Source organism: Aristolochia californica, unplaced genomic scaffold (genome assembly GCF_029961685.1).
Source record: "Aristolochia californica isolate CCGP_79_NKW_82.1479 unplaced genomic scaffold, dmAriCali1.0.hap1 SCAF_7, whole genome shotgun sequence".
NCBI lineage: Eukaryota > Viridiplantae > Streptophyta > Magnoliopsida > Piperales > Aristolochiaceae > Aristolochia > Aristolochia californica.
Genome location: NW_027182268.1, coordinates 5,521,802 through 5,535,740, shown reverse-complemented (window position 1 = coordinate 5,535,740; position 13,939 = coordinate 5,521,802). Strand labels below are relative to the sequence as shown.

Here is a 13,939-nt window from a genome sequence, read left to right as displayed (position 1 = left end):
TGCATCTCTAGAAATAAAAACATGTTTGGCTCTACATCATAGAATTTATAGCCTTTTACACCAGTGGGATAACCAAGAAACACACAAACGCGAGCACGAGGGTGGAACTTAGTGCGATGAGCAGCTAAGGTGGAAACAAAAGCTAAACAACCAAAGACTCTAAGAGAAGGATTATCAGGAGCCGTGTTGTAGAGCAAATGAAAAGGTGTGTTGTGTCGCAAGAGAGGAGATGGAGTTCTATTAATCAAGAAAACCACAGTAAGAATGTATTCTGTCCAAAAAGAGACGGAAATGCGGGATTGGAAGAACAGTGAGCGAGCCACATTCAAGAGGTGCTGATGTTTTCTTTCAATAACCGAGTTTTGCTGAGGTCGTTCAACACAGGAAAACTGGTGTAAGACTCCTTGATTTTGAAAAAACTCAACAAAAGATAACTCAGGGGCATTATCAGATTGGAAAACTTTGATTTTAGCATTAAACTGAGTAAAAACCATATGACAAAAATGCGGTATCACAGAGATAGCATCAGATTTAGTTTTTAACAGAAAGATCCAGGTAAATCGAGTGCAATCATCAACAAGAGTTAAGAAGAAACGATGGCTGGTATGAAAAACAGTCTGATAGGGTCCCCAAATATCACAGTGCACAAGATCAAAAGGAAATTGAGACAAGTTATTGTGAGATTCAAAAGATAGTCGACGTTGTTTAGCAAGAGGACAAATATAACAAGGATCTGATTTTCGTAATTTAGTTACATCGCAGTTCAACTGATCCTTCAAAAAATCAAGTCGCTAGAAAGAAATGTGTCCTAGCCTATTATGCCAAACATGGACTGAAACAATATTAACAAAAACATGAGAAATATAATTCAAGCTTCGAGCACTGAGGACATAAAGATCTTGGACTCTGTCACCCTTGCCAATCGTCCTCTGGGTGGATAGATCCTGGATAACAAAACAATCAGGAAGAAAACTTACTGTAAGGCCAGAGTCAGTAACTAAAGCACTAACAGAGATCAAGTTGAATTTGAATTAAGGAACAAATAAGATGTTTTTAAGTACAAGGTGAAAATGCAATTGAATATCACCAGCAAGATGGACTAAAAGTTGAGTGTTATTGGGTAAAGTAACTGTAGTGTGAGGGATAACATGCAAAGAAACAAAAACAGGAGCGTGAGAGCAAATATGTCGAGTAGCTCCTGAGTCGATAATTCATGATTGAGGTGAAGAAATTAAAGGATTTAAGGAGACAGAAAAACAAATACCTACCACGCAGTGGGATGTAGAAGATTCCGAAGCAGTGGTGACTTGTGCGGAGCTACTCAGGTGTGTAGAAAGCATGGACACGAGCTGCTGAAACTGAGCGGAGTCAAGATTCTGCACAAGACTCCCAACAGAACTAGAACCTGGGCCATCAGCAGCAATGGAAACCTGATGAGCAGCAGCATGAGAATGTTGCGTGGCTTTGGAGGCGGGTCCAGTCGGATAACCATGGATCTTGAAGCAACGAGTAATAGTATGGCCAACGATCTTGCAATGAGTACAATAATACTTATCCTTGTTCGAATTCCGGGGAGCATGGGAATTCTGATTCCGAGAAGCATTGGGATGCGGATTCCGGGGAGCATTGTAATTTGGTTGAAATTTTTGAGAGGTATGTGGGCCAGGTTTATGAACATCGGGTTGCCCGGATTTAAACGCGAATACCATTGTGTCGGTGGGGGTATGCGAACTCGAGGCTTGAGGGATCCTCCGTTGTTGTTCCTCTTGGACAACCAGAGAAAAAACACGATTAAGAGGAGGCATCGGATCCATGAGGAGCAGCTGACCACGAACATGGGAGAAAGAGTCATCAAGGCCCATCAAGAAGGACATGACATACTCCATGTTGTGGTAATCAATAAGATCCTTAACTCCACCACAACATTTTCCACAAGAGCAATGAGGACGGTAATTGTTCAGTTCTTCCCAAAGGGTCGTTAGCTTCATGAAATAAGTGTTAACAGAATCCTTGTCTTGGCGCAAGTTCATCAATTCCCGTTTAAGTTAAAAAATGCGCGGACCATTGCGTTGTTGATAACGATCTCGAAGAGCGAGCCAACTTTGGCGGGCAGAAGCGGCAAACATAACACTCGTAGAGATTTCCTTGGAAACCGAATTTAAAATCCAAGAGATGACAATATTGTTATTCCGGGTCCAAGAGTTCAACAAAGGAGGATCAGCACTCTGAGGTATAGGTATAGAACCATCGATAAAACCCACTTTATTCTTCACAGATAAGGCGAGGAACATTGCACGGCTCCAACTGGTGTAATTTTCACTACTAAGTAGCTGTGAGACAAGAACTTGCCCAGGGCTGTCCGAATGGTGAAGATAGTATGAGTGCGAAGGTTCGTCAAAATTGGAACGAGTCGAACTGGTACGAAAACCAGAATCAGAAACGCCCATCGATGAATAAGTCTCCATGGAGCCCCCAAGAAGATACTAATGGAAGTCTAGGATGTAACCTAAGAATGCAACAGAAAAAAAATTTGAACAACAAATGTACCACAGCACACCATTCGGCCAGCCACAAAAAAAGGAAACTTAACCTTCACGGCCAAATCCAGAGGTAAATTAGGTCACGGCAACGGCGCCAGAGCACCGCGACCGAAACAGGGGCAAAGCAGCCCTCACGGCAACGGCGCCAGAGCACCACGACCGTAACAGGCGCAAAGCAGCCCTCACGGCAACGGCGCCAGAGCACCATGACCAAAACAGGGGCAAATCAGCCCTCACGGCAACGACGCCAGAGCACCACTGCCGAAAGCCATTCTTCACAGCAGAGACGCTATATCGCCGAGAAAGAAACACACACAGGAGCTTAACTCTTGTCGAAAAAAAAAAAATTAGGAGGAAGATGAAATCTAACCTCTGTGTCGGAAGATCAGCTGAAATGGAGAGCTGAAATCAGGTCGCCGATGACTGTCGCCGAAATGGACGAAACGAGTCGCCGGAAATAGGTCGCCGAAATCGCCGAGAGAAGGGTCGCCGGCCGAAATTACTTAGAGGATGAGGATCATCCGCTCTGATACCATATTAGAATTCTGGATCGGAAAGAGCCGTTGCTCTGTTCGTCGGGTTGGCAGCGGTCGAGAAGACGAAGACGCTGATTCGTGATAAAATGTTTTATTAAAAAACACTGTTACGCATAACAGGTAGTTTTATATAGTAAAATGTAAAAAAGGGCAAAATGGTAAAATACAAAAAATAAATAATGAATAAAGTAAATTACATTCTAATAACTTTGTCAAGATAATATATTAAATGGCAGAATTTCAACACCATTTATTCACACTAAAGAGCAACCGACCGATAGTTGTATAGGTCTCCGTGATGCATTTCATCTAGCTTGAGGGGGAGTGTGAGAAAGAATTGCATAATAATGCATTTTTGTTTATATTTTTAGTCTCTGTCGCCCTAAACTTAATTAAATATGGGTTTGATTAAACCCATAACCAAACTCTTACCAACCCTAAATTTCACTCTCATTTCAGCGATCCGTTGCAAGGAAGACCGTGTCCATATTTTCTACGCTCCCACCAAATAAAAACATGTTACAAGAAATAAACATGAATCGGGTATTATAAATAAAAGAGAGGCTGCTTTGACTTCCACCTCTATGCCTTCGTACTCGTCCTCCTCAAATATTTTTTTCCTGCAATTGAAAACAGGCCAGACAAGGAAGAAGATGAGAACCGGGTCACTAGGGCGACCTGGACTTCGCTCTCTCCACCGAAGCTTCTAGAATATCCGTTCCCGTTAAGTGTTATTTATTATCTCTAATTCTTATTAGTCTAAAATAGTCAAAGATGCTGCCGTACCGGAATGGTGTCTTCGTTGACAATTAAAGACGGGGACCAGGGCACACAATCGCCTAAACTCTCCCAACAAGAAGTAAATGACCGCGACATGGCTCGTCCCACGGGTTCACATAACTAGGGTGGCATGGAATTGAACCGGTTTGAGAATAACTCAAATCCGGTTTGGTTCAGTTTAAAAATTTCTGATCTTGATTCGAATTCAAGATTCGAGATTGGATTTAGGGTTCGGGTAAGTAAACGAGTCAGGCAGTTCGGTTCGCGAGTTTACCTTGCCCTTGTCTCCAAGCAAGCAACTTATCCGGTCATCTAAGGGTAAGCGATGGGGACCACAGCGTATGCGTTATCATATAGACCAACCCACGCTGTTAAAAATCCGTACGGTTGACATTTTTGACCCTCCTTTCACATCTTCGATCCAAGAGGATTTCGGTGCACCAGCACTTTTCGACACTTGAGGAGGGCTCCACGCATCTGAAACGTTGAAAACGAAACCATCTCACCGGCAAAATCGAATCTTCCTGACCTGGGCCCGTATCTGATGCTCACACGTGGCCGCTCGCAGACGCCCTAGAATATATCGCTCTTGTCCGCGTTGTCGGCTTCTTACATACACTGAACCCGATTAATCATGGCTTAGCCACCTTGCACGTTTCTGTCCTGTTATTAGATTAGCGCACCGCGGCAGCTTCGTAGCCAAGCTTCGTTATAGGAAAATAAATGTGATTAAGCCTGTGAAGCTCGAAATGGACTTCTTCATTTATTGGTGGTGCAGTCACGTACTGCATCATAATGTATGAAAAATGATTAATGTAATGGCGTCACAACGTGGGTTATGAGTTTATTTTGGGTTAATATGAAATTTAGTTGGTCCAAGAGTGAGACAATTCAATATGCAAGCTATGCTATCATTTAGTGCTAATTCTGAAAAAGGGTCTTAATAGCTTGTTTGGACCGTTTCCTACCTACTTTATCATGGCCACTTTAATTACCTCTAAATTAAATTTAGTGATTAATTTGATGTTTTTCGGTCACTTGGTGAAACTTTAATAGCGGTGCATGTGGGCCCCAAAATTGAAGTTGGGAGAGCGAGAAGCTTTGTACCACGTGGCGATCAAGGTGGGACCGATTTCTCGATATTAGCCTGGACCGGATGATCCCGTGGAAGTCGGATTAGGAAAGCTTCTTACTTGAAGGCCACGGCGTTGCTCGCCCTCGCCCTCGCCCGCCCTTATATTGTAGCTTCGGCGTGAAATCTTGCTGTTTCGCATAGGAATAGAAAACTAGTGTCTGTTTCACTTAACGCTCCCCGGCGCACGGTAGTCGACCTTCGGCAACGAGGGTATCCAAGCGCAGCAGTGAACAACAGCTCGGCATGAACCGCAGCACCGCCGCTTCGATATGGCGAAGATGATCATCGACGACCGCCCGATTCTCTGGATCCTTATCCTGGTCGCGCCGCTCGCGGCTGCGCAGCCAACATCGCCACCCGGTGCCTATGGCTTCAACACGCGGTTCAATCCCTCCATGGCCATCATCATCGTGGTACTCATCAGCGCCTTCTTTTTCATGGGATTCTTCTCCATCTACATCCGCCAATGCACCGGCGATTCCAGTCCGGCGGGCGGCGGCGTTTCTCAGGCCGGCCGCGGTGGTCGATCGCGCCGCGCCGCCCGTGGTCTCGACCCCGTCGTTATCGAGACCTTCCCGATCTTCGAGTACTCGGTGGTGAAAAACCTCAAGCTCGGAAAGAGCACGCTGGAATGCGCTGTCTGCTTGAGCGAGTTTGACGACGGCGAGACCCTTCGGCTGCTTCCCAAATGCAGCCACGTTTTTCACCCCGATTGCATCGACGCATGGCTCTCGAATCACACAACCTGTCCCGTCTGCCGATCAAACCTCGTGCCCGGACCGGACAACGAACATAACGCCGAAGAACTCACGGAATCGGTCGGCGGAGAAGCGGGAAGTGGAACGGAAGGAAGCCGTCACGGTAACACAAACGAAGTAGCAATCACGATAGACGAAGTTCAGACTCCTAGGGCGCCCGCTGCGGCAGCACCGGCGGATCAGCTACAGCCGCCGAACTTGATTCTCCCATTCCAGAACCGTCCGCCGAGATCCAAATCAACCCGAAGACCGAGATGGCCTGCAAAATTTCCGCGGTCGCACTCTACAGGGCATTCGCTGATTCAGCCAGGGGAAAACATCGAGCGGTTTACTCTCCGGCTTCCGGAGCAGGTACGGCAGGAGCTCGTGAAAGCGAAGCTGAACCGCACGACAAGCTGCGCGTATCCGTCGGAAGCATTGGTGTCGGACGGAAGCGTCCGGCGAGGTCATAGGACCAGCGGCGAAGGAAGCAGCCGAGGCGGCCGGATCTTCGGTCGACTCGACCGTGCCGCGAAGTCGGATCGGTGGGTTTTCTCCATGGCGCCGCCGTTCTTCACGCGAACGTTATCCGTTAGATCTCCGTCGAAACGCGGAGCTGTAAAGACGCCGTTCGATTGTCTAAACGGCGCGACGACCGGAGCTGATTCGGAGGAACTGCCGGCACCTCAGAGATCGGCTACTCCGGTTTTTACCGTAGAGACTCCTCCTTCGTCGGTTCCGTGATCTCGCTCCATCTTCTTTGTTTTTTTTTTTTCCAAATTTAAAATGTCAATTATATATTTTTTTAATAGAATTACATTTTACCTCGGTTTGTGGAAATGTAAAGATTATTTAGCCTAAATCATCTCACGTGTAAATAGTGTGATCTATGATCATCAAAGGCATAGGCAAATTAACGGTGACGGTTGATTGTTACTTGCCCCAGATCGGAAGAAATATTTAATTTAATACAGTTGGTTGGTGGGCCATCAAGATTCGAGAACGTCAGATGTATTGAAAATTTAATTTCTGATGAGGACGTCAACGTATTTCACATATTCTATCGTCGCGAGTTCGACTTGGCCAAATGAAATAACTATTTCTGACTCATAATCTAATAAAATAGCTTATCCCGCAAGGTTCTTTTTGAATGTTTTTTCTGGGCGGATGGCTTTGGTCGATTCTCACCCTCAAAAGGCCAACTTTGACCTTTTCCTTTTCAATCTCTAATACAATGATTTAAGGGAACAAAAACATACATCATGGTACCTCTGCATCACTGTTGAATTTTGGACTCCATAAGGAAAGGGAGAGAGTTTTCCACGAATTATGTGAAGAGAGTTTGATTTAAATTCCTTCAACCAATATCTCAATCAATTAGGCTTTCTGTATATTTCGTTGAGGATAATTAGCCCTGATTATAGACTAATTCTTTATATAATTTTCATTTCAGATTGATTGTAATATTCTGTATATGACATTGTAAAGCTTATAAATTGATCATCAACTCCTCCTTCGAAGTGTGTTGGTTTTTATCAAATCCTCTCATGGTATCAGAGCAGGCGTTCTACCTTGTCTCTGCCGAGCGATTCTAATTTTTTTTCTCTCTGTCGAGTTTCACTACCCCTTTATTTTTTCCGCAGCGTCCCTGTTCATCGCCTTTGTCATCGTCGCCATTGAAGAAAGACTACAACTTCGCTTTCTTGGCGGAGTCAGTGGCGGTGCATCCCATCGTTGTTCATCTCCTCTGTTCGTCGTCTGCTCCAGCCGAATGCGAACCAATCTGCCGTCGATTGCTGTCTGATTGCCGTTTGCCGGTTTCTCCTTCACCAATTTATTTTCGGCTTTGCTGCTTTTCACTTGGGTATTTATAGAAGAGTCGTCGTGCCTCCTGGTGAGTCGGCTATCATCCCTTCGGATCCTTCTTCGTCCAAATTTATTTTTCTTCGCTTCACTGCTTCGTCCAAATTTTTTTTTGCTTTGCTGCTTCTACAGATTGGCGCCCAAAATCTCTTTGATCAAATTCAAAGTCAAAATCAAAGTCAAAATCAAAGTCAAAGTAAAAAAAAAAATCGCTCGACTTCTCCCATGGCTTCCGAATCTTCTTCTCATCTTCTCCCTTTTAACACTCTAATCCACATGATCACCATCAAGCTTTCTTCCTCTAATCTTCTCTGGAAAAACCAATTTCTTCCTCTCCTTGAGAGTCAAAAACTGTTAGCTTACGTCGATGGTACTCTTGTCCCGCCACCTCGATTTGCACTAGCCACCTCTACCACACTCAACCCCACATTTCTTGCATGGAAATCAGCCGATCAATGACTTCTCAGTTTACTGCTATCCTCTCTCACAGAGGAAGCCATGGCTGCTGTTGTTGGCCTCTCCATTTCCCGTGATGTCTGGGTTGCAACTGATGAAACACGGCACCAAACCAGTTGCTGAGTATGCTCGTACTTTTAAAGCCCTTTGTGACCAGCTCCATGCCATTGGTAGACTTGTCGAGGATATTGACAAAGTGCACTGGTTCCTTCGTGGTCTCGGCGATGAGTTTTCCAGTTTTTCTACTGCGCAGATGACTCTCATCACTCTCCCCTATTTTACAGATTTAGTTTCTAAAGCAGAACGTTTTGAGTTGTTCCAGTGGTCCCTTGAGCCTCCTGCCACCACTGCGGCATTCACAGGCACTAATCGCAGTCGTACCAATACCCATGGAACTTCTTCTGCTTCCCGTGGTAACCACCGAGGTCGTACTCATTCCCACGGCCGCAACTCTGCCAACCGAGGACGCACCCACTTTGGTCAAGGTCGTCGTCCACCCCGCTGCCAAATTTGTCTCATGGAGGGCCATTATGTTGATCGTTGCAATCAGCGGTATGCTTAGACTGACTCCTCGACTCATCTTGCTCAAACCTTCAACATATCTTGTTCTCTCTCTGGATCCGAGGCTGCTGACTGGTTTTTGGACACTGGGGCTTCCACCCATATGACTACCGATCCATCTACTTTGGATCAGTCCAAAAATTACACGGGTAAGGACTGTGATTACAGGAAACGGTGCATCTATACCTATTACCCACATTGGTACTTTTTCTCCTGTTCCAAATATTCACTTATTAGATGTCTTGGGTGTTCTTCATCTCATGAAAAATCTTCTTTCAATTAGTAAATTAACTTCTGATTTTCCCCTCTCTGTTACATTTAATAATGCTTCTTTCACTATTCAGAATCGTCAAACAGGAAGAGTGGTGGAAACCGGTAAAAGAGATGGAGGGCTTTATGTGCTGATGCGTGGCAACTCTGCTTTTCTTTCTGTTCTTTGAAATAAATCTCTGCGTGCTTCATATGATTTATGGCATGCTCGTCTTGGTCATGTGAATCACTCTGTTATTTTATTTTTAAATAAAAAAGGACATATTTCTCTTACATCTTTATTGCCTTCTCCCAAACTATGTAGTACCTGCCAACTTGCTAAAAATCATTGTTTGCCTTATTCTCAAAATAAACGCAGGTCGTCTCATGTGTTAGATCTCATTCATGGCGATCTTTGGGGTCCTTCCCCAGCCAAATCAACATCAGGTTTTCTCTACTATGTCATTTTTATTGATGATTATTCTCGATTCACCTGATTTTATCCTCTGAAATTTAAATCTGATTTCTTTGATATTTTTCTTCAATTTCAAAAATTTGTGGAAACCCAACATTCCACTCGTATCAAGATTTTCCAAAGTGATGGTGGTGCTAAATTTACTAGTAATTGCTTCAAAGCCCATCTACGTTCTTCTGGCATTCATCATCAACACTCTTACCCATATACTCCTGCTCAAAACAGTCACGCTGAAAGAAAACATCGTCATCTGACTGAGACTGGCTTACCAATTCTCTTCCACTCTCATCTTCCTTCTCAATTCTGGGTTGACGCTTTCAGCACTGCCGTTTATATCATCAATTGGTTGCCCACTTCGCTTCTTGGAGGTAAGTCACCCTTTGACCTTTTATACGACTACTCTCCGAATTATGAAAATTTTCATCCTTTCGGTTGTCGTGTTTATCCTTGTTTGCGTGATTATATGCCTCACAAACTTTCTCCCCGTAGGGTTGCCTGCCTTTTCTTAGATTATAGTCTCTCTCACAAAGGGTTTCGTTGTCTTGTTCCTCTCACCTCTTGGCTATATATCACCCGTCATGTTCAATTTTATGAAACTCACTTTCCTACAATCCCTAGCTCCCAGGCCCAACTACTTTTTTCTCTTCACATATCCAATTTCTTGGAACCTCGTCTTCATCATATTGAGCCACACACCCCTTCCTCTCCTCCACATTTCCCGCACATTCCTCGATCCAGCTCCTCCCCGTGTAATATTTGTTCTGACCCTTTGGATGAGTCTGTGCAGGTTGATAATTCTCTTGCCGGTGCTTCTTTGCCATCCTCAGTCTCTAGTCCGCCTTCTATTGAGACCACTGCTAATCCGCCTTCTATTGAGACCGCTGCTCATCCGCCTTCTCCCTTGGGCTCTCATCCTATGATTACCTGCGCTAAAGTTGGTATTTTCAAGCCTCGTCATCCAGCGCATCTCAGTGTCTTGGGCTTTTCTGGACTTCTTTCGGCTCTTCTTACTTTTACTGAGCCCAAAGGATTCAAATCTGCTGCTAAGAATCCTGCTTGGCTTGCTGCCATGGATGAAGAAGTTTAAGCTTTGCAACAAAATGGCACTTGGATTTTGGTTCTTCGTCCTCTCAACACCAACATAGTGGGCTCTAAATGGGTGTTTCGTACTAAATATTTGTTGGACGGTTCTGTTGAGCGTCTCAAAGCTCGCCTTGTTGCCAAAGGTTATACTCAGGTACCTGGTCTTGATTACACTGACACTTTCAGTCTAGTTGTCAAAGCTACTACTATCCGTGTTGTGCTTTCTCTTGCTGTTACCAATAAATGACCTCTTCGGCAACTTGATGTCAATAATGCCTTCCTCAATGGTAACCTTACTGAACATGTTTATATGGAACAACCTCCTGGGTATATTGATCCTCGTTTTCCCACTCATGTTTGTCTGTTAAAGAAAGCTCTCTATGGCCTCAAGCAAGCGCCTCGTGCCTGGTTTCAACGTTTCAACTCCTTTCTTCTCACACTTGGGTTTTCTTGCAGCCGCATCGACACCTCTCTCTTTGTCTTTCATCAACACTCTAGCCTTATATATTTGTTTCTTTATGTTGATGAAATTATTGTTACTGGCAATCATCCATCTCTGCTTGACAGCTTTACTCATAAGCTTCATTCTGAGTTTGCTACCAAGGATTTGGGCTCCCTTAGCTACTTTCTTGGTCTTGAAGCTTCACCCACTTCTGATGGTCTATTTATCAGTCAGTTAAAATATGCTCGGGATATTCTCACTCGCGCTCAGTTGCTCGAAAGCAAACCTGTTCACACTCCCATGTAGCGGTGGCATCGAGCCAAGCCGAGCCCGAACCTGCTTATGTTCGAGTCAAGCTTGATTTAAATATTTCTAGCCGAGCTTCGAGCCGAGCCTCGTCTCGAGTCTAAAATTGTTATCGAGCTCGAGCCCAACGAGTTCGAGCCGAGCTCGAGCCTCAACATACATTTAAAACTTTTCAAAAAATATATATCGAATAAAATGTACATAAAATTGTGCATACATTTTACATAAAATTGGGCATGACCTCTACATAAAATTGGGCATAACTTATATATATAATATGTGTATAAGATTGGGCATAACCTCTACTTAAAATTGAGCATAATCTATATATATAATACTTGTATAAAATTTGGCATGACCTCTACTTAAAATTGGGCATAATCAATATACATAATACCTGCATAAACACTCCATAAACACTCTATAAAATTGTCTATACATTCCATAAACACTTCATGAAATTGTTTATACACTCCATAAAATAATCTAAACACTCCATATACTGCATAACATTATAAATAAACTCCATACAATAATCAAACATAACAAAATTAAATAAAATATCACTATCAATTTACAATCACCCAAATAAAAACTATAAATCCTTTAAATAAAATCCTATTACTATTACAGACTTACTAGAAAATTACAAGAAATATTTTAATTTTTTCATAGGAAAGTTAAATGGACCTCTTATTGCCTTTTCTAAGGAAATAAATAAAAATAAATTATTAATCTAATATATTATTATACTTATCGATAAATTTTTAATCACATAAAATGTCAAACACAAAATTACTATGAAAATTGCCTCATGCTCAAAGTATTATATCATCAACTGTCAAATAATTATTCAAAATTTTTTTATATGGTTTTCTAACCCATCTTGGCAAGAAAATCTTACTTGAAAAATTATATGATTTTTTAAAAAGAATTTATAATTAGAAAAATATTTTGAAAAAATATGAGGCACTAATGGTCCCTATATTTCTATTAAAAATGTCTTTTCAATATTTATTGAAAAAACCACTAATAGTCTCTAGAAACGTATTTCTACTAAAATATCTTTTTAATTTATTTAAGAGCCATGAGGAAGGGACAAAGAGTTTATTTGTCCTTGTTTATGATCTCGCACGTAGGGGTCGCTTTGAATAAATTATATATAAAATTATGCATACATTTTAAAAAAATATAATGATAGGGGAGGTTCAGGATTGAATTTCAATAATGGATTAAAATATACCAATATTAATATTTTTTACTCCAATTGTTGTCTAGCTTGTTTTGTAATTTTTGAATCTGGCCATAATTTTATTATGGCCTCCTTAGTGCCCCTAGATAAAAATTTATATTCTAGGAAAAACTAAAAATATTTTTCCTATGATACATATTCCCAAAAAACCTTTAAATAAAATCTTAGTACTATTAGTGACTTATTAGAAAATTACAGAAAATATTTTAAAATTTTCTTAGGAAATTTAAATGGACCTTTTATTGTCTTTTCTAGGGAAATAAATAAAAATTAATAATCAATCTGATATATTATTATACTTATCCATAAATTTGTAATTAAATAAAATATCAAACACAAAATTGTAATAAAAATTGCTTCATGCTAAAAGTATTACAGTATCAACTGTTAAATACTTATTAAAAAATTTTCTATACAGTTTTCTACCCCATCTTGGTACGAAAAATCTTACTTAGAAAATTATATGATTTTTAATAAAAAATTTCAATTAGAAAAATATTTAAAAAAACATGAGACACTAATAGTTTATAGAAAATTATTTCTATAAAATTTATTTTTAATTTTTTCCAGAGGGAAAAGTGTTTTTTTTTTTTATGATCTCGCACGTGCGAGATCATCTTCTCGCGAGGAAGGGGGAGATTATTTCTCCCTTGTTCTGGTTTTCTGTCGACGACGCGGAGGGAAGGGGGTTACGGCACCGGGGAGGACCTATCGTCGGGGATGACGGCCACGACGGAGTCGGAGGCGACGGAAATAAAGGCGGCGGCGAGGAGAGGAAGAAATCGAACGGACGGCCACAGAGACGGCCAACGAGCAGCTGCGATGACAGTATAGACGCCGGCGAACAACTACGACGGCGGTAGAGGCGGCGACAACAACCGATGGGAGGGGTCGGCGGTGACGAGGGGGGAGGAAAATTCCTCCCCCCGCTCTCGCTCTCGCTCCCGCTCCCGCTCCCCCGCTCGCTCGCGATCCCCTTACCGATTCATATCGATCCGACTCATTTCGAGCCGGCTCGCAAGCCGACGAACCGAACCTAGCTTCGGTCGAGCTCGACTCGTTAAGGTAAACGAGCCGGTTTCGGTGCTCGAGCTCGATAAATGACAAATCCAACCGAGCCGAACCGAGCCGGCTCGGTTCGAAGCCACCCCTACTCCCATGGTTGTTTCCCAACACTTGTCTGCCGATGGTTCTCCTTTCTCTGATCCTACTCTCTATCGGTCTCTGGTTGGCGCCCTTCAATATTTGACCATTTCGCGCCCAGATATTGCTCATGTTGTTAATTCTGTCAGCCAATTTTTGCACGCCCCTACTGAAGATCATTTTCTTGCTGTTAAACGTATTCTTTGCTATGTTAAGGGCACTCTCCATTTTGGCCTTAGTTTTCGTCCATCCACTGTTCCCAGTGCGCTAGTCGCTTATTCGGATGCTGACTGGGCTGGCTGCCCCGATACTTGTCGTTCCACATCAGGCTACTCCATTTATGTTGGTAACAATCTCATTTCTTGGAGTGCAAAGAAGTAA

General features: G+C 42.7%; 2 protein-coding genes across 2 annotated transcripts; both read left to right on the top strand.

Moving 5' to 3' along the window:
• Nucleotides 1-5,135: 5,135 nt before the first annotated feature.
• LOC137936845 (E3 ubiquitin-protein ligase ATL6-like) lies at nucleotides 5,136-6,560 on the top strand. Its single transcript, XM_068781759.1, has one exon. The coding sequence runs from the start codon at nucleotides 5,261-5,263 to the stop codon at nucleotides 6,470-6,472; it is 1,212 nt and encodes a 403-aa protein (XP_068637860.1). The 5' UTR covers nucleotides 5,136-5,260; the 3' UTR covers nucleotides 6,473-6,560.
• Nucleotides 6,561-13,573: 7,013 nt separating this feature from the next.
• LOC137936305 (uncharacterized mitochondrial protein AtMg00810-like) lies at nucleotides 13,574-13,939 on the top strand. The gene has a single exon (XM_068780889.1). It carries the CDS (start codon nucleotides 13,574-13,576, stop codon nucleotides 13,937-13,939), a length of 366 nt encoding a protein of 121 aa, XP_068636990.1.

Bases quoted from the DNA above. Each gene is read 5' to 3' on its own strand.
- LOC137936845 (XM_068781759.1), top strand. From the start codon at position 5,261: ATGGCGAAGATGATCATCGACGACCGCCCGATTCTCTGGATCCTTATC.
- LOC137936305 (XM_068780889.1), top strand. From the start codon at position 13,574: ATGGTTGTTTCCCAACACTTGTCTGCCGATGGTTCTCCTTTCTCTGAT.